General features: G+C 45.8%; 1 protein-coding gene and 1 long non-coding RNA gene across 12 annotated transcripts in view; one reads left to right on the top strand and one right to left on the bottom strand.

The window, feature by feature from the left end:
- Positions 1-4,779: 4,779 nt before the first annotated feature.
- LOC141421308 (uncharacterized) lies at positions 4,780-11,654 on the bottom strand. Its single transcript, XR_012445911.1, has 3 exons — positions 11,543-11,654; positions 10,640-10,732; positions 4,780-5,181 (listed from the first exon to the last, which is right to left on the bottom strand). It is a non-coding gene; the product is annotated as an uncharacterized lncRNA (long non-coding RNA).
- Positions 11,655-11,973: 319 nt separating this feature from the next.
- Positions 11,974-26,445, top strand: part of Tep1 (telomerase associated protein 1) — a 41,278-nt gene continuing 26,806 nt past the window's right edge. For 10 of the 11 annotated variants that reach the window (XR_012446249.1, XR_012446252.1, XR_012446250.1 and 7 more), the window contains exons 1-10: positions 11,974-12,116; positions 14,879-15,380; positions 16,405-16,590; positions 16,881-17,015; positions 17,850-18,011; positions 18,387-18,548; positions 18,860-18,937; positions 21,524-21,648; positions 21,853-22,010; positions 25,818-25,927. Coding sequence is in view for 7 of the 11 variants with exons in the window: in XM_074068466.1 (XP_073924567.1) it covers positions 14,904-15,380; positions 16,405-16,590; positions 16,881-17,015; positions 17,850-18,011; positions 18,387-18,548; positions 18,860-18,937; positions 21,524-21,648; positions 21,853-22,010; positions 25,818-25,927 (1,593 nt within the window). In the remaining 4 variants the exon portion in view is untranslated. Of the gene's footprint in view, positions 12,121-14,878; positions 15,381-16,404; positions 16,591-16,880; positions 17,016-17,849; positions 18,012-18,386; positions 18,549-18,859; positions 18,938-21,523; positions 21,649-21,852; positions 22,011-25,817; positions 25,928-26,445 lie in introns of all 11 variants that reach the window. The other variant, XM_074068465.1, reaches the window with a different exon arrangement.

A 26,445-nucleotide genomic window follows, 5' to 3' on the forward strand; every position in this document is an offset into this window, starting at 1 on the left:
GGATACCTGGATATTTAAGCCTGGCCAAACCACTTTACAAGGCCACAGCATGCTCTGGAAAGGACCCTCTAAATTGGGGACCAGACCAAGAAAGGGCCTTCCAGGAGATGAAGAGACTGTTAACCAGTGCCACTGTGCTAGGGCTGCTGGCTGTAATTCAACCAGCATTACACAGCTCTAGGAGTCCTCACCCAAACCATGGCAGTGGGCAGTGGCTTATCTGTCAAAGCACTTGGACCCAGTGACCTCAGGGTGGCCTCCATGTCTCCGAGCCCTGGCTGCTGCAGTAACCCTAATCAAGGAGGCCAACAAGCTCACCCTGGGACAGGACATTAATGTTAAGATCCCTCATGCAGTCGTGGCCCTAGTGAATGAGCAGGGTCATAAATGGCTGACCAGTTCCAGAATGGCCCATTACCAAGAACTACTATGTGAGAATCCTCAAGTCAGACCTGAAACTGTACCAACTTTAAATCTTGCCACCTTCCTGCGAACAGAGGAAGGGCCCCCAGATCATGATTACGAAGAGGTAATGGACGAAGTGTACTCCAGCAGGCCAGTGACCTAACAGACACCTCCCCCCCTCCCAGTTCCAGAGCTCAAACTCTTCATGGACGGAAGTATCTTGTCCAGGGAGGACAGCAAAATTCCAGGTTCCCAGTCACTACTGCTAACAACATTATACAGCCTGAAGCCCTACCACAAGGATGGTCTGCGCAATAAGTTGAACTTTGGGCATTGGTCTGGGTGTTATGATATGCAAAGGGAAAGCAGGTGAACATCTACACAGATTCTAAGTATGCCTTTGCCACCCTGCACATGCGTAGAGCGATCTATAAGGAAAGAAGACTCTTGATGGTGGGGGGAAAAGAGATTAAGAACAAAAAAGAAATCCTCTAACTGCTGGAAGCAGTCTGGGAACCACCTCAGGTGGCTATTACCCACTGCAGAGGCCACCAAAGAGGCACAGACTATGTCAGTAGAGGAAAATGCCTGGCTGACCAGGTGGCAAAGAGGGCAGCAGAAGAGCTAAGCTCCCCTGGAGTGCCGAAGCAAACTGCCAAACTTCTGTTGGCTCCAGAGCTGCCTCCCACCTTGAATTACATCAAGGAGGAAGAACAATGCACAAAAGATGAAAAAGGAATAAAAGAAAAGGGGGGCTGATGGAAGTTGCCTGACCACAGACTGTCTCCAGTATTGTAGGAGCCCCTCTGGTAAAACAACAACATGAGCTAACACACTTGGGGAAAATGGCCCTGGAAAAACTGCTGGACAAATACTATTTTATTTTCAAGCTCCCTGCCCTGTGTGGCCAAATAAGTGCAAAAAACAATGCAAGTCAAAGGCCTAAGCCAAGCCCTGGGGTACAAACAACAGGACCATGCCTTTTGAGGATCTGTGACTGGACTTCACAGATGTCACGCCCTGTCAAGGATACCAGTACCTCTTGGTCCTTGTCTGCACTTACTCAGTGTGGGTTGAGGCTTACCCTCTCCCCCACAAACACACACAGAAAAGACACAAGTGGTAGTAAAGGCCCTTTTAAGAGAGATTATCCCCAGATATGGCTCCCCTTTTCTATCAGATCAGACAATGGACCAGCCTTCATAGCAAAAATAGTCCAGGGCCTGGCTAAAATTTTGAAAATAAAATGGAAACTCCATACAGTGTACAGGCCTTGGTGTTCAGGGAAAGTAGAATGCCTGAATTGAACCCTTAAAATTACCTTAGCTAAATTCTGCCAAGAAACACAATCCCCCTGGATAGACATGCTCCCATTGGCCCTGATCAGGGCATGCTGTACCCCTAGACCCTCTGACTTTTCATCCTTTGAGATTCTCTATGGCAGACCCAATCCCTTAATAAACAGGCTCAGAGGGGACCTCAGGCAAATTGGAAATCTAGACATGTCCTGACATCTCCAGGCCCTAGGAAAAACCCTATGCCACATCTCCCGGGAAGTCTTAGAAAGGACCCCAATCCCCATGGGTAGTGGGCCCATCCCCACCAGCCTGGAGATATGATATGGGCAAAAGATTGGAAAAAGGAACCAATCCAACCCAGTTGGACGGGTCCCCACCTAGTAATATTAGCAACTCCCATGGCTGTTAACACTATTGGTATTACTCCCTGGATTCTTCACTCTCAGATAAAGAAGGCAGCAGCCCCCACAGACCCTAACAACTGGCAGACCATCTGTGACCCAACTAACCCCCTCAAATTGAGGTTCCAGAGGACATCATAACAACACGCCATCACCCAAGAGAGCTCCAGCCACTTCCCAGAAGTTGGTTGGTCAATGCATGGCAGAAGCCTGAGGATTTGCCAGCCAGGATATAAATGTATTCCCTTTTTGCCACCCTTATCCCATCCTGCTGATTAGCACTGTTGCAATACTGTTCGCACTAGGACTGGCTGTTACTGCTTCCCAGGATTGGAACATAGGCCAAAGAATGTTGCTGGCCTCCTGCTATCTCCTCAAAGTAGGAAGCCTTACTGTTGTTTACTGCTATCTGTAGTCCAGACCCCAGTCTTAGGCATGAGGTCTCTGATGTGTTTTTACCTTCTGACTCCATTACATTTTAAGGTTGTGCCATCTAGAGGCCAGGATGACTGCTCAGCTTGTGTAAAATCTCTCTCCTTCCAAAGAAAACTGCAGTATGCCTTCACCTATTATCAATACCTGTCACCCGCATGCAGCACATCAATATCTGAATGTGCCAGAAGAGGGACAATTTAATATAAAGGAAAACTGACAGGCCTGATGGGGTCCTGCAAAAACAAAGGTACTCTAGGGAAGACAGTTTGCTGGCAGAAAGATGGGAGCCCCATAAAGGGATGGAATGACAAAATGAGAGGGGGAGGAAATAAACCTCTTTATGTCTGGGCATCCTCCCTGACCACATCGTCTCCATATCAGTCTACAAAGGGAAAAGCCATAGATACAGAGAGGCCATCCAGAGATGATTACCTAGACAGCTATGAGCCTATAAAAGACATTGATCTGCCACCACCATGACCCCCATTAAGGCTTCCTTCTGGGACAGGGCATCTTAACTTGGAACTCCAACTGCACAAGCTGTTTGATGCAACTCACCACCTCCTTAATCTTATGAATCCACCATTGGCAGGTGATTGTTGGCTCTGCCTGTCTTCAGGTTCCCTCCTTTATGTAGTGACCCCAGTGAACCCCCTTAACCAGAGCATGCATTGATGCTACTCCCAACTCTACCAGCTCAAAACCCAAAGTAAGCAATATATAGGTATCTCAGAGGGCCCCTAATTGTATCTACAATTCAAGAGGATACTAAACAGTGGGGGAATGGGCTGCTAGCCAATGTGCCCAAATCCAAAATTGTACAGCCACCACCATTAGATGTGCAGTTGACAGACCAAGGTACAGCCACCCAGGAACCTTCTTTGTATGTGGGACCCTTGCTTATCAGGGCTTGCCAGCTAACTAGAAAGGCATTTGCACAGTAGCACTCCTCACTCCCCAGATAAACATAGTGCCTAACAATCAAACCCACCTCATACCTTTGATGGCCCACACACAGTCAAAGAGAGCTATCCAATTCATACCTTTACTAATGGGATTAGGGATAACAGCTGGAATAGGAATAGGCATAGGAGGAATTGCCTCATTAGCCTCCTACTATAATGAATTATCTGTGGACCTAACAAATGACATAAAACAAGTGGATAGGTCCATAGTGGCCATGCAGGACCAGTTGGACTCCCTAGCATCAGTGGTCTCCAAAATCAGAGAGGTTGCCGAAAAAGGGGTATCTGCCTTTTCCTAAATGAAGAATGTTGCTTTTATGTGAATCAGTCAGGAATAGAGATATGGCTCAACAATTACGGGACTGGGTCACATGTAGGAGACAGGAATTAGCGAATTCCTGGAACAGATGGAGCAGCATCTGAAATTGGGCCTCATGGCTTCTTCGCTTGCTGGTCCTCTTTTCATGCTCCTAGTGGCCCTCATATTTGGTCCCCTTCTTAACCCTATAACTCACTTCATTAGCTTGCTAATAGAGGCAACAAGTCACAGCTCTTGGTGACCCAATACAGACCCTTGGGACAGGAGGAACCTGATAGAATCCTGGAACCTAGGCTTGGTGCTTGTTCACAAGTAGGAAAAGCATTGAAAAGGAGGGGGAATAAATAGGAAGATCACCTCAAAGCAGGTTATGGGACATGAAAAATCGCTAGTTAAGCCATAAAATTAGTACCATGCAGAGATAAAAGGCCCCTTGCAAAGATAACTGCCCATTCCCGCCTTTCTTTGTCTCCTTCTGTAAACAGACTTTCTGAAACAGGCTCCCTCTGCTGCTCCTAACTAAACAACCCCAGGTTCCTAATCCCAGTGTGAGCCCACCTATTAGCAACCAGCACTCCCGGTAACCCGATCCCTGCACTGCCCTGTAAGAATTCTGTGATTTCACTGCTGGAGGCCCAGAATCTTGAGTATCAGCTCATCTGGGACCACCAGTGTAATATAAAAAGTCCAAGTTCTCCTACTTCTCTGAGTGTCGCTTGGTTTCTCATCTGACAGTATTTCCACAACATTCTCACATGGCAGAAAGCCAGCTCACAGCCTCTCTGTCCTGTCCTTATGAGGTAACCAATTCCATTCATGAGGGCTCTACCCTTATGACCTGATTCCCTCCCATGTACCATCCCAGTGAGGTTAGTTAGGGTTTCAGTGTGGGGACTCTGGAGATACACATACATGCAGTCTATTGCAGAGGTCAGAAAGATTTTATTTGTAGAGAAGAGAAGAGAAAGACTGCATATTGGAGAATGCAGAGGGACCCAGAAACTGGTGATTCCGTGGGTCAGGGTGGGGAGTGGGGTTTTATAGCCTTTTTTCCACTGCCTGAGGGCAGAGATGCCTTTCAGATGCAGATGGACATTCCCTAGGGAGGAGAGGTGTCTCCTTGACCACTTATCACCTTTGGGACCTCCTGCAGTCCATCCTTCAATCCCCCCTCTCAATGGTCGCCCTTACTGCTGTTAGGAATAGGGATGATGAAGTCTATTCAGAACTGCTTCCTGCTGACAGGGGGCAATGAATGGACCCTCAGCGTCAGGGCTGACCACAAGAGGGATTGTCAAGGGGACCTTGGTAGTAGGTTGTTTTCATCTCCATCAGAGGCATTTGTAGTTTGATGGATTCTAGGCAAGAAGAAACAAATTTGACAAGTAAGTTTAAAATGCAAGGCCCAAAACAAGCAGGATAATAATGACAACTATAGGCCCCAGACAGGATAGGAACCAAATTCTGGAGGGGAGCCAGGAGTTTATTTGGTCCCACACCTGTGTAGAAACCTGAGTTTCAAGAGATTGCTTCCAGAGCCACTTAGCCTGTTGGAGAATGTAATCTGCACGTTCCTGTACAATGCCTGAAGTGTTTATATATGTACAACAGGAAGTGTTGGCGATGGCACATATCCCTCCTTGTTTAGCCAAAAGAAAATCTAGGGCCAGGCGGTGGTCCATGACCACACAGGCAAGGGATGACAAAGACCTTTGCATGTCCTTAATGGCAAGGCATACCCGGTCCGAGGTGCCCTCTACCACTTTGGTTAGGTTTTTTGCAGTTACATGATTGGCAATCACCCCATAGCTGATTCCAGCAAGGGCTGTAACTAATGTTATTATCCCTAAAACTATTAAAGTAACCTCTCTTTTATTTCTATGGGAAGCTGTTCCTGTTGTAGTTAGCATTTCTCTTTTCTTCCAAATGGCTACATGAGTGTGCAGGATCAGGAAGGCATACTTAGAAACTGTATAGATGTTGACTCTCTGTTCTTTTGACAGTCTTAGGGCTTCTGTTAGGGCCACTAATTTTGCCAATTGAGCACTTGTATTAGGAGGAAGAGGACCTGATTTGAGGATGTCAAATTCTGTCACAACTGCAAACCCTGCATGTCTGACACCATTCTTGACAAAGGAACTGCTGTCAGTGTATAATTCTAGATCTGGGTTTTTTAAGGGCTGGATCAGTTAAGTCAGGTCGGGCAACCTAATTTTCCATAACACCTCCTCACATGAGTGTTCAGAATTTCCCTCTGCCTCTGGTAGAAGGGATTCAGGATTTAGGCTCTGACAGGTCCTTAAAGTTATTTCTGTCCCTCCCAGAAGCTGGGCCTGGTATTTAAGTAGACAGCTGTCAGATAGCCAAAGTTCTCCTGTTGAGTTTAAAATTCCCCTCGGTCATGTGGGGTATAAACCATTAAGGGGGAAGTTTAGGATAAGTTTTTGAGCTTCAGGCACTAGAAGGCTTACTGCAGCCATTGCTCTAAGACATCCTGGCCATCCCTTGGCTACCTGATCTAACTCTTTGCTTAAGTAGCCTACTGGCTGGGGAGTGATGCCCTGAAGCTGAGTCATCACTCCCAAGACCAGTCTTCCTTTTTCATAGACATATAATTGAAACTTGTCTTGTACTGGGAGACCCAGGGCAGGAGCTGTCATAAGAGCCTTTTTTAACCTGTGGAATGCATTTTCTGACTTGTCATCCTATTCAATAAAGGACTGGGTATCCTTCTGTGCTTCCTTAAGGATTTGATATAAGGGCCTGGCTAGGTCTGCATATCCCAGGATCCAAATTCTACAGTATCCTGTGACCCTCCCCACCAAAGACCCTCAATTGCTTTAGAGTTTTAGGTTGAGGAAACATCAGGATTGGACAGATTCTATCTTCTCCTAGAGACCTCATTTCTTTCTCCAGGACAAGACCTAAACATGTAACCCTAGACTGACACAATTGGGCTTTTTCTTTAGAGATTTTATATCCTCTATCTGCTAAGAAGTTAAGTAAGGATTCAATGGCTCATGAAATGACAGGCTCACTTGGTCATCTACATAATGTAGCAGAGTAGCTTGTGGATATTGCCATTCTGCCAAGTCTTGGGTTAGAGCTAACCCAAAGAGGTGGGGGGCTGTCTCTGAATCCCTGGGGGAGGACAGTCCAAGTGACCTGTCCAGACTTTCTTGTGGGGTCCTCAAATGCAAAGATAGGTTGACTTTTAGGGTGTAAGGGGATGCAAAAGAAGACATCCTTTAAATCCAGGACAGAGGAGTAAGCGGTACCTGGCGGTATTTGGGCTAAAAGCATATAGGGATTTGGAACTACAGGGTGGAGAGGCACTACTGCTTCATTGATCAGGCAGAGACCCTGGACTAGCCTCCATTTGTTAGGTCTCTTCCTGACACTGAGAATAGGAGTACTATATGGGCTGGAGCATTCTATTAGCAGTCCCTGTCTCTTTAAGTGTTTGATTATGGGAATTAGCCCCTCCTTAACTTGTGGATTTAAAGGATATTGTTTTTGATGGGGAAACCAGGAGGGGTCCTTGAGATGAATTAAGACTGGGACAGCTGTTCATGCCCATCCCATGGTGTGTCCATCCATCCACACTGTGGGCTCTATTTGTTCCTCTATTGGGGCAAGCAAAAGTACCCTCCTGGGGATAAAAGTAGCTGTACCCCCAATTTAGATAGAAGGTCTCACCCTAGCAGAGGAGTAGGAGTTTCTGGGACAATTAAAAAGGAATGACAGAAATGAAAATCTCCCCAGGAGCAGGCTAAAGGCTGAGTGAAATAACGCTCCAGAGGCTGGCCTGATATGCCTCGAACAGTAATTGTCTTGGAGGACCTGGGTCCAGGAGAGAAAGGAATAGCTGAGATGTTGGCTCCAGGTTTGAGAAGGAGGCTGAACTTGTGCTTTTCAATAGTGAGTAAAACCCAGGGCTCCCCTGCTTTTATGTTGGTTACAGGAGCCTGGATGGGAGGCCCTGGCCTCGGTTCCCCTGGGGACCGGGGACAGCGTGCCTTCCAATGTTTTTCCTGACAAATGGGGCAGGGTCCCAGCGGTAGCTTTCTCCGGGGATACTCCCTCCTAAAATGGCCTGCCTGTCCTCATTGAAAGCATATCCTTGGGTTTGGACTTTGCACCGGGGAAGCCTCTCTGAGTGCTGCGTTCAGAACCTCCTGCTGTTTATCCTTTCTCTTTTCCTTTTCCAGGTCCTTCTTTTCTTTTTCTAAGTCCCTGTTATAGTATACAGACTAGGCTACACGGACCAATTGGTGTAGATTTCTGCTCCCTTCAGCCACCAGTTTCTGAAGCTTTTTATGGATATCTGATGCTGTGATAGAAATTTATCTTTTAGGATGATTTCCTCTTCCTGTGACTCTGGTACAATGCTGATATGCTTTTGTAAAGCATCCTTAAGTCTCTGTAGGAAAGCTAATGGAGTTTCTAAGGGTCCTTGCTGTACAGCTGTGACTTGGGGAGTAATTAAGAGGTTTTAACTTGGTTCTACTTAGACCCTCAAGAATGCAGTGGATGAAATGGGTATGGCTCCATTTATCCTTGTCATTTTCAGGGCCCCACTTAGGGTCATACCTAGGTATTGCCTGATCTCCTGTTGGAATTGGGAATTGAGGTTCCCTTTTAGGTATCCAATGCCTTTGTCTTTCTTTTCCCTCCCCACTCTTCCTCCTCCCATGAGGGCCCAGTCTGAGACAGGCCTGTAGAGCCACTTTTATCTAAGTGATAATTGTCTCCAGCTGTGACTGCCTGATCTCATACCCTCTGTTTTTCCAGAGAAGTGAGGGTCTGAGACAGCAATAGCATTACAACTTTCCAGCTTAGTTCAAAGTTTTGGCCGACTTCTCTAAATGCCTGAATGTACTGATCTGGGTCTTCTGTATAATTTCTTAAATCCTTTTTTATTTCTTTAAGTTCCCTTACTCTAAAAGGAACGTGAGCCCTATCCCCTCCAGGAATTAACCGGAGGGGGTAGAGATCTGTGGGACGATATCTGGTGTGTGAGGTAGCTGGGTAAGGGGGGAGAGGGGAGCTGATGGGCTTTTTGCAAAAGGTTACAATGGTCTGGGCATCTAGCCTGCATTTGTTTAGCCATTCTGGGTGATCTCTTAGGAAAAAGAACAGTTGACTATATGGAACTTCAGCCCACTTTCCCTCCTTTTTACAGAACATATCTAATTGAAGAATGGTATTATAATTAATGCTCCCTCCTTCTGGCCATCTTTCCTCATCTCCCAGAGGATACTGTGGCCAAGCCTGAGTGCAGTAAAACTTGAGTCGCTTTTGCTGAAGACTTTCTGGATCAAGATCTTTCCAATGTTTTAATAAGCAGGAAAGGGGGGATCCTTCCTGGATCCTTGAGGCTTGATTCCCCATCTAACAAAAGGGAAATAAGGGAAAATTGGTCATCTTAACAGAGGTTTCTCCTTTTATCTAGGCATCCCCAGATGAGGAGAAACTCTAGTGCTCCTTCCACTGTCACTTGTGGGTAAAGTCGTGGAGGATTTACAGATATCTCAGTTGCACACCCCCCTCCCCCCACCGAGATGATCTTTGACCAATCTCTTATCTATTTTGACTTGCTTGTTTGCCCTGTGACCCAGGTAGGCCTGGTTCTCCTCTACCAGCTGAAGGCTTGTGGTTTAAAATAACTTTGTCAAAGTAACCAAGAGGGCTTGCATGGCCAGAGGTGTGCATGGGGACTCCTGATGAAGTAGACTTCTGTCCCCCTATATAACCTGTGAGGCATATATTTTTTATGAAAAGAGAGGGAGCATCTGAAGGCTTTTGCTCTGGTAAGGGGCAAAAACAGAGAAGACCATGAGGTCTCTGCTTTTTAAGTGTTTTCTTTTCTTTTCCCTGAGGGCAGGCTGTGGAATCTGTTTAACCAGGTTGACAAAGACAGTTAAGCCTAAATTGGAGACTAGCACTTTCTGGTGCCTATAGGGATTTTTCCCAAACTTCCTGAAGAAAGATGCTCACTGCTGTTTAGAGCAAAGAGGGGAGGGGGACACTCATCCTGAACTACTTGGGAAAGGGGAAGGAAAGGCTGAGGGTTAGGAGAAAAGAGAGTTTCCAGGCTCAACCAATGATTATTGGTCATCACTGCTGTCCAGATTAATCCTGCCCAAGGCAGTACTGGAGCACTGGAAGCAGGGGGTGACCTCCACTCTTGGGCCACGGAAACCATGAAGGAAGCGTAAGAGATCTGATTGTTTGCTATGGACATGGCTGGAGGCGTCCGAGACTTAGCCAGCTTTGGAGCCTCAGGGTGGGTCAGGAAGTTGCATCTCCAGCCTTTGGGTGACACTGGGGAGTGCCCCGGCCAGAACACCTTTTTCTTTGGCTTGAAGACAAACTTTCATTTCCACCGGCTGTTTTCGGACCTCCTCTTAAGTGGGTCAGATCTTGAAAGAGAAAGTGTTAGAGTTTAAAGAGAGGAAAAGAAAGCCTCGGTGCACTGAAGTCGAGTTCCACCCACGTAGCATTGGCAGTGCAGTATAAACCCCTGCCTGGCATCTGAGTTTCCTCAGATTGCCTGCCTTACAGCTATAATGGGCTTGGAGCTTTTCCTCAGTTTCCCAAAGGAGAAACCCTCCTTAACAAGACAGAGACAGAGAGAGAGAGAGAGAGAGAGAGAGAGAGAGAGAGAGAGAGAGAGAGAAGGTTGGCCTGAGAATTCCACAGCTAGGCTGTGGTGGTGGGTTTCTCCTGGAAAATAAGACTCCATCGGAGTGCCGAACGCTTACAATCACATTCCTAGGCAGCTTTTCCCAGTTTGGCACAACCTATACCAACCTCAGGTGATAGCTGGTCCCTTTGTGGTTGCCAAATATGATGCACGGATGACAGGTGCAGGAATATCAGGTGCTCAGGGTTCTTGAGCCTGCTCTGAGAATGAAAGCACAGACAGACTCTAACAGCAGAGGTCGGAAAGATATTATTTGTAGAGAAGAGAAAGACTGCATTTTGAAGGAATGAAGGGACTCAGAAACCAGTGATCCCCCAAATCAGGGTGGGCAGTGGGGTTTTATAGCCTTTTTTGCATTGCCTGAAGGTGGAGATGCCTTTCAGATGCAGATGGGTGTTCCCTAGGGAGGAGAGGTGCCTCCTTGACCACCTATCACCTTTTGGGACCTCCTGCAGTCCATCCTTCAGGGATGGCTGCCTGTGCATGGGCTGTGTGGCCAGGGTTCCTTCCTCTCCAGGGCAGGAGGGGAGGGGCAGCTCTCGATTCACCCTGTGTGTCTGTGTCCACACTGCCATGCAGGCACAGCTTGATCTTCCACCTCCTTTCTTTCTGTGTGCCAAAAATCTTTGGGATGAACTGATAGTCGACTATCTTTGATAACTGGGGAGTCGAAGGGGAAGTATGCAGATAGGCAGTAAACATGCTAGTCTTTAAGAAATGTTGTTTGAGGGGCTGGCGGTGTGGCTCAAGAGGTAGAGCGCCTGCCTGGCAAGTGTGAGACCCTGAGTTCAAATCGCAGTGCTGCCAAAAAATAAAAATAAAAAAGCTGAATCCTAGCAACAATAAGAACAAAACAAAAATATAAGAGGAGACAGGAGAAGCACATTAGCAAACGAGGAGGGCATTTTGGTAGAGGGGAAAGCCTGAGGAACAGGAGAAAAGAGAACCTGGAAGGTAAAAGAGAAGAGAAACTACACGCTAAATTGGGCCTCAGAAAAGTCTGTGGAGACCTTTAAGTTTTGGGAGGTGGCTGTGGCCCGCCGTGATCCCGCCGGCTCCTCCCTAGCTTCACTCCCCTAACCGCGGAGTCCAGGGCCGAGCCTGCGCTTCCTGCCGTGACAGCCCGTCCCGCTCCCCACCCCGCCCCGCCCCGCCCCGCCCCACGGCTCTGCCTCCCGCGGGCTCCTTCCGTGTCCTACACTGGGAGTCCTGCTGCAGAAGCCCGCCCCTCACGCCCCGCCCCTCACGCCCCGCCCCTCACACCCCGCCCCTCACGCTCAGCCCCGCCCCTCACGCTCAGCCCCGCCCCCGCGGCTCTGCCTCGGACGAGCTCCTTCCGCGTCCCACTCTGGGAGTCCTGCTGCAGAAGCCCGCCCCTCACGCCCCGCCCCTCACGCCCCGCCCCTCACGCTCAGCTCCGCCCCTCACGCTCAGCCCCGCCCCCGCGGCTCTACCTCGGACGAGCTCCTTCCGCGTCCCACACTGGGAGTCCTGCTGCGGAAGCCTGTGCCGTCCCGACCCGCGGCCCGCCGCCCTGCGCCCGCCGCCCCTCTTCGCTGCTCCGGATCACTCAGCGGCCCGAGCGTAGGTAGAACGCGCCCTGTCGGGGTTTGGGGAGCTGCACTCGGTAGTGGGGAGCCGGGTAGGGAGGGCCTAAGACCAGTAGTGTCTGCCTGAGACCCGGCCGGCGGGCGCGGGTGGGGGTACAGCCCAACCCGGGAGGGCGGCGAGTGTGCGAAAGGAAGGTGAGAAAGGTCAGGAAGAGGTCTGTGTCTTCCCTGTCCTGTGTGCTCATGGCTGTCGCAAAAAGGGGTCTGTGCTCACTTGGTAATAGCAGCCTGAAACTGAGGGTGTCAGCTCCGCAAGGTCAAGCGATCCCACGTCAGAGGTGGGGGAAGCGGAGGCACACACGTAGTTGTGTGCATAGAAAGTGAAACTTGATGTAGAACCCAGCAATCTCTGCAAGGAAACTAGGGTTTGGGAGGACTTTTCACTGTGGTACAGCTGAATCTACATTCACAAACACCAAGATGGAAAAAAATTTACATGTCCTATTGAGATTTCTTTTTAAAAATTTTGGATGAATTCTGAAGAAATTCCTTTCAGATAGTGCAAAGATTGAGGCAAGTATGCAGGGCACAGAAACCGTTGCTCTGTTTTTTGGTAGAGGGGTTTGAACTCAGGACTTCATATTTGTTCACACTTGCTAGACGGGCGCTCTACCATTTGCCCCCAGCCCTTTTTTATTTTTATTTAAAAAAAATTTTTTTTGAGATGGGTCTTGCTATGTAGCCCAGACTGGCCTGAAACTTGCATCCTCCTGCCTTAGCCTCCTGAGTGCTTGGATTACAGGTGTGCCCCATCACATATGGTTCATAGTGTTGTGGGTTAGGTTGTGGTATCAGTAAGATAAGAGGTGATAAAAAGCCATATCATGTGGGATTTTTGGGATACAGAGGAGAGTAAAACAAAGGGGCCTTTATCTTGCAGGAAGGTTTTTTTTTTGTGTGTGTGGTATGGTTTGAACTCAGGTCCTTGCTTTTGCTAGGCAGGTGCTCTACCACTTGAGCCATGCCTCCAGCCAGTTTTATTTTAGGAAGGAGAAACAGTGACCAAGGAGGTAAATAAGCAAACAAGATGATTTTTTAATTTTGATGAACATAAACATAATGATATTATAAATGGAGGTTGGAGAATATAGGAGGGAGAGCTCCTTAGGCAGATTCGTATGCAGTGTCAGTTGTCATTTAGATTAGTGGGTTTCAACAATGTGGTGGCAGGAAGAATGGAGAAAACTGGATGGGTCTGGGAGACATGGAGGGAGTGGAATCAATAGAATTTGGTAGCCAGGCATGGTTCTGCATGCCTGTAAATCCCAGCAATGGGGGGGCTAAGACAGAAGGCTCACAAGGTCCAGGCCAGCCTGGGTTACAGAGGAGGCCCTTTCTCAAAAAAAAAAAAAAAATACTGGATAATAATAACAAACAGTTGTCTCCATTTACTGGAAACTTACTAAGTGTCATAGATTTTTTTTTCTCATTTATTCCTATAGCAACTCGGTAAGGTGGGCCAGTTTCTTAAGTTTTTTTTAGTACTAGGGATTGAACTCAAGACCTACACCTTGATCCACTCCACCAGCCCTTTTTTGTGATTTTTTTTATTTTTGGTGGTATTGGGACTTGAACTCAGAGCCTACATCTTTATCCACCCACCAGCCCTTTTTTTGGGGTGGGTTTTTTTTTTTTAGATAGGGTCTCTTGAACTATTTGCCAGGCTGGCTGAACCTCTGTTCTCCTGATCATTGCCTCCTGAGTAGCTAGGATGACAGGTGTGAGCCACTGGCTCCCAGTTCTGTTTCTTAAGTTTGTGGAGAAAGCAGAGTCATAGAGAATTTAAGTAACTTCTTTAAGGTCCATGATGGGGGAACCAGGGATCAAAGTCAGGTCTGCCTCCAAACCCCTGTGAACAGAGGTGACAAAGGGGTGGGGGAGATGAATTTGGGGGAGAGATAGAAATGAGGGGAAGATATATTTGGGACCTGTCATCCAAGAAGAGATGTCTTCAACAGTGAGTATAGTGCTGAGAAGAGAGATCTAGATCTAGGAATAAATTTGCATGTTGCCATCATGGAAACAGTATTTGAATCCACAGTGTAGGTGAGACCACCCCAGGAAAGTATATAGAAGATTAGGACAGAACTGAAAGGCACATCAGTTTTAAAGAATGGCACAGAAAGAACTGCCACAAAGATATAGTTAGAGTTGCAATAAGAAAATCAGGACAGTACCATTGTGGAAGCCAAAGGAAGAGAGAGTTTCAGTGAGAGAGTGATCAATGGTGTCATGGTTTGAGGAGTGAAGTAAGACAGGGCCAGGATGTGTCTCTCTATTCATGGTAGTAACAGGTTCCCTGAGAGGACTGTCTTGGTGGACTAGTGGGCACAGAATCCCATTTAGTTGGTTGAAAAGAGTAGGTGAGGAAGTTGAAGTGGTGACAACTTGATAAAAATGCTTGTTTTTCTGGAGCTAAGAATCCACAGTCCAGACCGTGGACTCTACTGACTTTACCAGTTGGAATCATACTGATAGTCATTAGGGGTTTTCCTTAACACACTCATGAGAAGACATGTCCCTCCGTCTCCAGTTATTCCGTTTTTGTTGTTAAATTTCCCTGCTCTTAAGCTTTTGCCTTACCCTTTCCTACCTTTTCATTAGAATATTCTCTGGATGAATCTGCAAATCGCTGGCATAACCAGGACGAACATGAGGAAGACATATTCCTAATGCAGATATACTCTATTTGCAGTCAAATGCTCAATATCTATCTTTCTCTTTCTTTCTTTCTAGGCTTATATTAGTTTTGGCTCCAGCCATGGAGAAACTCCATGGGCATGTGTCTGCCCACCCAGACATCCTCTCCTTGGAGAACCGGTGCCTGGCCATGTTGCCTGACTTGCAACACACGGAGAAATTATGTGGACATATGTCTGCTCACTCAGACATTCTCTCCTTAGAGAACCACTGCCTGGCCCAAATTCCTGGCCTGAAGACCATGGAAAAAGCACATGGGCATATGTCTGCCAACCCAGATATCCTGTCCTTGGAGAACCAGTGCCTAGCTACCCTCCCCACTGTAGAGAGCACTTTGTCTCTCAGCCCCTTGCTGCACTGCCTCCCTGTGTCTCACATGGTGCAAGCTGATTTATGCAGCCACATTCCCAGGAATTGCCTGCTCGCTGAGCCTCCAAGTAGGAGGGTTCAGCATCTCTCTGAGGAATCAGAGCTTCCCACTTGGCCTAAGGCCCTAAAATCCACTGCGGCTACAGAAAGAGTTCAGGAAGCAACTTTGGTAATATCTCCAATACTTGTCTTGACTCCAGCCATGTGTATTGTATGCTCTTGTCACTAGCTCAGTACCTCAGTTTCCCTCAGTGCTGCTCTGTGACTGGTACCTCCTCAGAGCGTCTTCTGAGGTGTTTTTTTTTTTTTTTTAACCCGGGCCTGCCTTCGTCAGCATCACTGTTCTCTAGTTCAGAGATTCTAGATAATAGATCAGAAGCAGTCCTTAGCGAGCCGAAGCTTAGGAGGAAAGCCACGTGATACTACCACAGCAGCCAGTCTGATGATTTTGAGATCAGACATGACGTGTGTCTTTATGCCAGGGCTCACTTCCTTGTAGATATGTGGGCAAATATGCATCTACTTACACTCTCACACAGCACGTTTAGTACATGGCTCAGAACTGGTAGATAAGCACTCATTGCTTTTGTGTAGGCCTGGGGTTTAGGATGAGGAGAAGTTACTGTGAGTCCCTTGCTGTTTCTGCTGGTTACAAAGTCTATAACCTTGGCTAAGACTAATAACCCCTTGGGGCCTTTAAAATGAAGTCAATGAAAATGTATCTCACAGGGTTGTCAGGACTACAACTGATTTAGGGCTTTGCAATTTGCAAAGAACCATGTATACATTATTGCATTTAATTTTCCAACAGTCTACCAGGTTAGGTGGTAGTGTGAATGATCAAGCTGAGGTTCAGAGAGGGTTGCTGGTGGGATTGATACGGGACTTACCTTTTTCCTCTGATTCTAAACATAATAGCATTTATTAAGAGGTGTGTGAGGGGCCTTAGGCCATCAGGATGTGAACAATAAGGGCAACAGTTGAAAGCAGGGAGGAAGATCATGAAGCATCTGTCAAAGGATGAGAAAGCTGAATAGGGAAAGGAGTTCGTGACAGTCAGAGACAGGACAGACCAATGCTGGTCAGTGCTGGGGAGGGAAGGGAGAGATGTGGACCCTTCCTATCTTTGGGAGCCACCTGTTTGAGGGTCATGGGTACATGCTGTGATTTGTAACAACTGCCACTCCCCCCAGGGTGGTTGGTGCTATTCAGAAGAAAAGGAAAGGCTGATAGAGAAGGAAGGGGCAGAGGCCCAGATGCCTTTTTATAGTCTAAGTTTGGGAGAGGAGGAAGAAGTGGAGGCTATGTCCCTGAAGCTCACTTCTGGGGACTCTGAATCTCATCCTGGGCCCACCGACCAGGTCCTTCAGGAAAAGAAGGTAAAATTCCTCGAGTTGGGGAGAGGTTGATGGTGGTAGAAGGGAGAGGAAGGGAGGGAGGGAGGGAGGGAGGAAGGGAGGGAGACCAAAAGCATTTGCAGATGGAAGGAGAAGGGGACAGGACCCAACCCTTATTTCTCACTGCCTAATCTCCTTTTCTAATCTGTGAGTTGGATAGACATCCTCCCAAATCCAGGGTTTTATTATCTCTGTCCTTTATTTTGTACATTGGTCTGTGTGTATGCTTAAGTTAGTTCTTTTTCCTCACTCGTTTCTTTCCCAATTTCTAGATGGCTCTAATGAGCTTACTGTGCTCCTTTGTGGCCTCAAATGTAAATATCCAAAATCCAAGTGACCCCATCCAAGCTTCCATTCTTAAAGTCTGTAGTGAACTGGCCCCCTTGGAGCCTGAGTTCATCCTCAAGGTATTGTGGGGTGAAGGAGGTGTGGGAGTGGGAAGCAGGGAGGTAGGGAATGTGATTACAGTATGTGAGGGTGGTGGTGACTGGCCTCCTGTTGGGAGTAGAAGGAACTTCACCTAGGAAGGGAGTAGGATTTCTGGGTGAGTCAGCTCTAGTCCCTGGGACTGTGAAGAGTGGACAGAGATGAAATTGGGTAAGTGTATAGGATGGTTGGTTTGTTTAATAAGTACACAGGCTAAGCATACAATGTGAGTCTGTGAGAGTCCCAGTAACAGATGATAAAACTTGAATCTGGCACTTACCGAGTCTATAGTATATCGTTAGGAAAGCAAAACACTTTCCTAAATAGATAAATGCAACTAGAGCAGTAGGTAGTGAATTTTTTAGAAGCAGAGAAGAGGGGAAAAATGTTTTCTATGCAATTTTAGAAGATGGCAGGTTTAATCAGTGGTTGAACGCTTAGTTGGGTGTTTTTTGAAAGCATTGGGGTTTGAACTCAGGGCCTCATGCTTATGAGGCAGGGACTTTAGCACTTGGGCCACTCTGTCAGCCCTTTAGTTAGGTTTTTGATAGATGTTAATATGAGTGGTCTTTCAAAGAAGGAAAGGGCTTGTCTGACTTAGACTTAGAAGAAGACATCTGGAAAGGTGGGTAGATAAGGACTAAATTATGGAGACTTAAAATGCCAAACCAGGAAGCTTGGGTTTTCTGTGTTGTAGGCAATATAGAGGACTCAGGAAAGATTGTAGCAGGCAGATTCAATAAGCAGGTTGGTTTAGAGCCTGAAGCTATGGGAGAAGTGGCCAGGATGCCAACCCTCTCCGTCCTGTGCTCTAGGCATGCTTGTTCGCGAGGCATCAGCTGAACATACGGAATGTGGCCAATAGAGTCTTGGCCATCGCTGCCTCCTTGCCAGCGTGCCGCCCTCACCTGCGACGGTATTTTTGTGCCATCGTCCACCTGCCTTCTGATTGGATTCAGGTGGCAGAGTTCTACCAGGTATGGCACTCAGTTCTCTGAGCTTTGGCCTTTACTAGGTTCCTTCTCTTTTGGTCCTTCAAGAAAATTTTCAAATAGTTTTGCCTCCCTCAGCCTTCTGTAGCCTTGGTGCCCAGGCAGGACAGCCTTTCCCTGTATGAGGTGGGGTTACCTAACAAGGAGAGCACTTATTTTGGACCTCATGTTTATAATGATGTAAACAAAAATCAGAGAAGACTACTGACTGCCCGGTACCACAGAAACTGCAATTGTAGAGTTGGGCTAGGAACTTGTCCCTGTTCTGTGGTTTCCTATAAGCCCATGGATTTGTCTTGTTTTGAGTCTTATTTTGCTTAGTTGGGTCTCCCTTCTGATGGTTTCTTCTCTGTCTGGCAGAGCCTGGCTAGAGGAGATGAGAACAAGCTGGTACCCCTGCCTGCCTGCCTCCGTGCTGCTATGACTGACAAATTTGCCCAGTTTGATGAGTACCAACTAGCTAAGTACAATCCACGGAAACACCGTGCCAAGAGATGCCCCCGCCGGCCATCCCACCCTCCAGTCAGTCTCTGTCTCAGCCCTTGTCATTCACAACCTAGGCCCCTTTTTTCTGGGAAGGGAGGGATAAAGGAACACGGTGAGCTTGGAGAGGGGTCCTACACTCACTGAGCAGCTAACAAGTTCCTATGTCAGGAACTAAAGGAGTCAGAGAGGTCCAGAGGTGCTGGGTGTAGCTTGGGCAGAAAGGGCAGGCAGGCCTCTTCCCAATTGGCTTCCTTTTTGGTAGAGATGGACCTCCAGAGCTATTGGAAGGTTTTCTTTAGGGGCAAACTCAATTTAGCTGCTTGAAACTGCTTCTCTTGTTCTTGTAGAAGACAGAGCCTCCATTTTCTAAGAGACTGCAATCTTTTCCAAGGAGCCTTTGGCCTCTTAAAAATGAACAGATTAAGGTGAGTCCCTTGTTCTGGAGTCGTATATGTGCATGTACAATCTTTTCTGAGCTAATGTTTATAAACAGAATTCCTATAGGTTTAAAAATACTAACAGGGCTGGGATGTACTTCAGTGGCAGAGCATTTTCCTAGCATGTACAAGGCCCTGGGATTGGTCCCTAGCACAGGAGAACAAAACAAACAAAGCCCCCCCACAAAACATCCCAAAACAAAAAACTAATAGTGAATGTGGTAGCCACAGGTCAGTTTTTTGCCTCTAGATTCTCAGCCAGGATTATTATGGGGTCCAGTTTTGAGGTTCATTTTTTTCTCCATTTTGTTCTCCTTGGTGTTATATTTACTCTCGTGTGTCATGGTCAGTTGGTTAAATGAGTGACATGAAATATCTACCTTTCAGAGGAGGGTGGGTTTTTTTTTTTCTTCTTTGAGGCAGTGTGTCCCTATGCAGCCCAGCCTGGCCTCATACTCTTGATATCCTGCTTCAGCTTCCTGAGTGCTGTGATTACAGCTGTGCATCACCATGCCTGGCTCCATAGGACGGTTTTTTAAAAAAATAAACCAAACAAAATCTTTTTTACTTTTATGACAAGTAAGGCTTTGTACTTACCAGTTAAGAGCATAGAATCTGGTGGATTCACATCATCTGGGTTTAAATCTCACCTCCACTCCTTGCTGGCTGTGAGATGAGATCTTGGTCAAACGTTTACTTAACCTCTCTTGCCTGTTGCCTCACCTCATCTGTAAACTGGGGATAATTGCAGAACCTGCAGTGTAGGGGTGTGAAGATTAATTCAGGTACTATATTTAAAATATTTCAACTAGTACTTAGCATCAAGTAAGTGTTAGCTATCATCATCATCATCATTGTTAAAGGAGACTTAGGAGAAAGCACACACACACACACACACACACACGCACACGCACACGCACACGTACTATAGGAAAAAACACATTCTCAATTGGTCAACTAGACTTTTCTCTTCATCCTGCATCCTGTTAATATTCCTAAACTTAGTTCTTCTGCCATAGAGGATTCTTTCAATTTTTATGACTCTTCACAGCTTGCATTTCACAGATACCTCCATTTACCTGTCCAGAGGCCTGGTGATTTAAGTGGGGCTGCTTTTTCCTTCTTTCCCTCTGGGAGCAAGGATGTTCTCTGTTCATGCTATCTCTACGTCATTTTCAATTTTGTTTGTTTTTATTAGCATGTATTCATTGTACACTGAGATTCATTCTGACAATTGTAGCCTTACATTGTATATTGGTTAGATTGTCCCCACCATTTTCCCCCCTCAACTTCCTACCTGCCCACTTAAAACAGTTGCAAAAGGTTTCACCATTCTATTTAATATATGTATACTAAGCCCTTCAACCATACATCCTCACCTTTATCTCCACTTACCTTCCCCACTCCCAAATGTACTCTTTTTTTCCCCAATTTTTGTTAGGATGTATTTATTCATTGTACAGGGGGGATTCATTGTGAAAATTCTGAATAGCCTTACATTGGTTAGATCACCCCCATTATCTCTCTTACACTTGAAGCTTCCCCCCCCACCGCCAACTCCTTCTGTTTTGTGTATGTATGTAAAGCCTATCAACTGTATTCCCTCACCTTCATCCTCTCCATACACAAGTACTGTATCTTGCTTTTACAAGCCAACTCAGGTAACCACTGACAGTTCAGTCTTGTGTGAATGAAACACAGGAACTCCAAAGACCTGGGTTTTGAGACAGGGTTTCACTATGCAGCTCAGGCTGGCCTTGAACTTGCTAAGTAGCCCTGGTGGCTTCAAACTTAATCCTGCAGTCTCTGCCTCCTGAATACTAGGATTATAGGCATGCACTACCATGCCTAGCTCTTTTTCTTTTCTTTCTTTTTTTTTTTTTGGTAGTACTGGGGTTTGAACTCAGGGCCTCTGTAAGAAGCTGTTCTGCTACTTGAGCATGCCTCCAGTCCTTTTTTAAAATGGAGTTTCATCATGTTGCCTGGGCTGGCCTCAAACTTCTGGGCTCAAGCTAGGACTACAGGCTTGCCACAGTACTTGTCTACTGTCTTATATTTGTCATGGGAGCTCTTGTTGCTGCAGATTTTTTTTTTCTGCGGTACTAGGGCTTGAACTCAGGGCCTTCACCTTGAGCCACTCCACCAGCCCTATTTTTGTGAGGGGTTTTTTGAGATAGAGTCTTGTGGAACTATTTGCCTGGGCTGGCATTGAACTACAATCCTCCTGATGTCAGCCTCCTGAGTAGCTAGGATCACAGGTGTGAGCCAGCAGTGCCTGGTCACTGCACCAGATTTTTATAATCTACTACTCTTCATCCAAATCTGTTTTGGTGAAAGAAATTATTTCATAGGCTGTGCTTGCTTGCTTGCTTGATTCCTTCTTTCCTTTCTTTGTTTCTTTTCTTTCTTTTTTTTTTTTTTTTTTGTGGTGCTGGGGATTGAACCCAGGGCCTCACACATAGCAGGCAAGTGCCCTACCACTGAGCTTTACCTCCAGACCTAGTCTCTGCTTTCTGAAGAAAATCCATGACATGAATGAAATAGCTCCTGTGGGACTTGGGACTGTTTCCACAGTTTGAAGCAGCCTATAATGCAGTGCCAGAGAAAAGCAGTCAGCCAAGGTTCACCCTGAAGAAGTTGGTACAGCGACTGCATATCCACAAGCCTGCCCAGCATGTCCAAGCCCTGCTGGGGTACAGGTGAGATGCTACATGCTAAACAGGTGTTCTGCCAAGGTGACTCCATCACAGTTCATCCCTGGCCCCCATTGTGGTAGTTCTCAACCTCAGCATCATGAGCCTGGGCTGATGTGGCCTGTAAACATGACTGACCGGCTTTAACTAACTTTCCTTTTTTATTTTCTGCAAGCTTTGAAATGATAGGCACTTTATTCTCTGTCCTAGGTACCCTTCTAGCCTACAGCTCTTTTCTCAGAGTCACCTCCCTGGGCCATGGGATTCTAGCAGAGCTGGGCAGCGGATGAAGCTTTCTAGGCCAGAGACCTGGGAGCGGGAGCTGAGCCTGCGGGGGAACAGGGCTTCCGTCTGGGAGGAGCTCATCGGTAGGGTGACCATCATGTACTCTTCCTCTCTTCCTGATTCTTGCCTCTACCTTTTGGACCCTGACTTGAAGACTTCCTTGGTGTGATACAATTGTTCTCTTGCCTGGTGGTGACCCCACTAAAAATGACTGGAGTTAAAAGATTTGCCACTGACCACACCAAAGTGGACAGCTTTGAATAGAGTTGACACCACAGACAGATCATTATTCCAGATACAGTTAGGGGATACATGGTCTTTATCAGCAGCACACGGCAAAAGTGATAACTCCTTTGTGATTGGACTTGTATCAATATCTGTGTAACTTATTTCAAACAAGGTAGGACTGGCTTTTGGCATGTTGGAGTCTCTAAGAAACTCCTGTTTGGGGCATGGAAGTTTTAAGTAATTTCCCCACACTGATAAAGGAAAAACAAATTTCAAATTGAGGAGAACCAAGTTAGCTTCAATCTTCTCTCTTTCTCTTTTTGTTGTTAGTTTATTTATAACTATAAAAGAGTCTTTACATTTTCACATACGTAATTGTTTCCTTTTTTTCCCTTTTGCATCCTCTTTCATCTTTGCAATTTTTGTTTTGTTTTGTTTTGTTTTGCTATACTGGGGTTTGAACTCAGGGCCTACACCTTGAGCTACTTCACCAGCCCTTTTCTTGTGAAGGGTTTTTTTTGAGATAGGGTCTCATGGTACTGTTTGCCCTGGCTGGCTTTGAACTGGATCCTCCTGATCTCTGCCTCCTGAGTAGCTAGGATTTCAGGTGTGAACCACTGGTGTCTGGCCTCATTTTTGAAAATTTAAAGTCAGTTTCTCTTTGTTGGAAAACGACTAACTTTAAGTCCTGTAATCCCAGCACTGGGTAAACTGAGGCAGGAGGATTGAGAATTTGAGACCAGACCCTGTGAAATACCTTCTCCCTTCCCCAAAGAAAAATATCTAATTTTAGACCTTTTTTTTCTTTTTGGTGGTACTGGGGCTTGAACTCAGGACTTCCTACTTGCCAGGCAGGCGCTTCACTGCTTGAGCCACACCTTCAGCCCTGACTTTGGACTTTTGATGGAGTTTTGTAGACTTCCTGTTTTGGAACTTCAGAAGTTTGAATGTCTTTTGCCTATGTCTCTGTGCACTGCCCATTATAAATTGTACTCAGGGTAGCCTGAATTGCTCTGCTACTTGTTCCTCTCCCTCACTTTGTGGGTGTCAGAATCACCTGGGAATTAAAACACACACATATACACCTGCCTGACAAGCTCTTCCTCAGTAGTGAGATGAGGGGGGTTGGTGACTGCTGGCACAGGCAGATGATTCTGCATGCACCATCTTCACTTTTCCACTGACTGAAAATTTAAGTGGTTTTTTTTATCTTGTCTGAGACAAATGTCCTGTTTCACCTTCAGAGGTTATGTTTTTGTTGTTGTTTTGAGGTAGGGTTTTTCTATATAGCCCAGGCTGGCCTCACGATCTTCCTGCCTCTGTCTCTGAGTGCTGAGATTATAGGCATGGATCACCACACCTGGCTTCAGAGGGGTTTATATTGTAGTTCTTTTTTTTTTTGAGACAGTCTCGCTATGTAGTTCATACTGACTTTGAACTCCTGATCCTCCTACCTCAGCCTCCCAAAGTGCTGGGGTTACAGATGTGCGCCACCATACTGAGTACCAGAATGTTTTGACCATGTACTACAAAAACATCTTTGAGAACTTCAGAATATATGTGATGTAATTAAAATATCATATTCTCATATGACTGTCTTATGTACTTCAAGAAAAGCACAAAACACACATTTTATAAATAGACAAAAGTAAAAAGGAAATATGAAAATATATAGATATAGGTATAAAATACACAATATATAAGATAAAATTAATTTGGGTTTACAGGCCCCTTTTTTGGAGACTATAGGTCTCATTAACAATAAATACTTATAAATAACAATGTTTGGAGTGAAATTATTGAGTTTCCTGTTCTGGAAGATAAATGTCTAATTTTATAATATCACAAATGTAATATTGGACTTTATTTTTTAAAAACTGGACTGCAGTTGAGTGCTGGTGGCTCACGCTTGTAATTGTAGCTACTAAGAAGGCAGAGATCAGGAGGATTGCAGTTCAAGACCAGCCCAGGAAGATAGTTCAAGAGCCCTGTATTGAAATACCAAACAGAAAAGGACTGGCAGAGTGGCTCAAATGGTAGAACACCTGTCCAACAAGCATGAGACCCTGAGTTCAGATCCCAGTACTGCAAAAAAAACACAAAAACAACTGGTCTGGAAAACCTTTCATACATAGCAGCAGTTGAGAAAAAGTTGAGTTGATAATGGACACAGTAGTCATTTACAGCATTTGCACAGCCTCATCATTCCATGCCGTTGTGAGTCAGAGCTGTTATGGGGGCTGTGCACAGTGGTGCACATCAATACTTTTAGCTACTTGGAAGGCTAAAGCAGGAGGAGTTTGGAACCAGCCTGGGCAACATAGCAAGACCCCATCTCAAAAACAAAACAAAACAAAACAAAACAAAAAACCCACAATTATTTATGGTAGATTATTTGGTAGAGCATGATCTTAGCATGTATGAGGCATTGGATTCAATCCCCAGCAACAGAAAAGAATTATGTATGACTGGAGATCCCAGGACTTCCAGGAGACTGAAAGCTTCTAGATAACAATTGCAGTGAGACTTAGATTACCTTTAAAAAGGTTGTACCATTCTTCCGATGGAGGCTGCTGATAGTGCAGGCTAGTATTCAGGGTGGAAGAGTCAGAGGCCTGGTCTCAAAAGTGGTCTGAATACATGTCTGGGAGTGTCCAGGAAAAAATATCCTACCTCCTGTCTATATTTACTTCGATCGAAGAGAAAATAATGTTTCCATATGTAAGTTAGACTCAGATAGTCACTTTAGTCCCTATGTCACATGGTTATGTAATACATATCATAGTTGGTGTTTCCTGAGGGGAGGGGAGGGGAGGCTTTCTACCATCCCAAGACATTGGTGGTACCTTTTTGGTTTTTGCAAAATGTGATTTGTCGCAATTTATCTTTGAATTGTAGATGGATTTAGAATGATATTACTCAGTACTAACCAAAGTCAACCTCTAAAATTGACCTAAGCCTTAATAAGATTATCATTAAGAAACTATGGTTTGAAGAGAATATCAAAAATACTTGAAGATAATACCACAGGGATGAGTAAACAGTAAGAAAGGGACAGAAGTCAAGTTGTACTTCAGTGCAAGCCCTTTTCACCTATATTTAAATGAAAAGTAATGACTAATCAGATCTCATAAAACTTTTAAGTTTCACCAGAAAACTTAAAAATCATCAAAAAGACTATTTGAAATATGGATTTAGTCACTATTATAAATGGTGAACCTTACCAAAAGTATATTTTGTGCCTTAAAATATTAACTAGTGAACGTGCTACGTACACACAACTTATAAGTATAAACAAACTTATACTAGAAAAATTATCTTTTAGCTATTTAAAAGGTTTAGCAACCATTGCTCTAAACAAGAGAATACATTTTGCCATTGAACACAACCTCAGGGCTAGAGCTGACAGGTAAGAGTGGTAGCATAAGTTGTTTATTGAAACTGCCATCCCATAAACAGCATTGTATAAGTTTTGTTCCCCACTTCAGGCCAATCCCGAATCTTTCCAAACATTTAAAACATTTTGAGTAGAATAGTTTGTTTGTAGTCCCTCATTCCCTCCATCTTGAGCTTTCCATGTGGGATCTGAATGTCTTGCTCTGGTCTCTGCCTCTCTCTCACCCCTCATTTGCTTTTCCCAAACTATGCCCCACCTTCTGCAGACAATGGGAAGCTTCCCTTCATGGCCATGCTTCGGAACCTGTGCAACCTGCTGCGTGTGGGAATCAGTGCCCGCCACCATGAACTCATTCTCCAGAGACTCCAGGATGAGGTATGTATGGCAGATAGGTAGCATGAGATTCAGTGACTAGGTGTGGGTGTGTAGATGCTGCTGCTGTGAGACCAGGTGGCTGTGAAACGCCATGGCCACCAGCCTGTTGTGTGTGGGCTCTACTAGGTGTGGAAATACTGATAACAGTGGGGAAGACAAGTCTGGGGGTTCAGTCAGTTCTTTGAGAAGTTACAGAGTGTGAGTATCTCCTCCTCCTCCTCCTCCTTCTTCCTTTGTTCCTTCTTCTTTTCTTCTATCTTCTTCTTCTCTTCCTTCTTCCTTCTTCCTTCCTCCTTTCTTCTTCTTCTTCTTCCTCCTCCTCTTCTTCCTCCTTCTTGTCCTCCTTCTCCTCTTCCTGCTCCTGCTCTTCCTCCTTCTCCTCTTCCTCCTCCTCCTCTTCCCCTTCCTCCTCTTTTCCTCCTCCTTCTCTTTCTTCCTCCTCCTTTCTTCTCCTTCTCTTCCTTCTCTTTTTCTTTCTCCATATCTCTTTTCTAATTCCATTTTCCCACTCCTCACCT

This window comes from Castor canadensis, chromosome 3 (assembly GCF_047511655.1).
Source record: "Castor canadensis chromosome 3, mCasCan1.hap1v2, whole genome shotgun sequence".
Taxonomy (NCBI): Eukaryota; Metazoa; Chordata; class Mammalia; order Rodentia; family Castoridae; genus Castor; species Castor canadensis.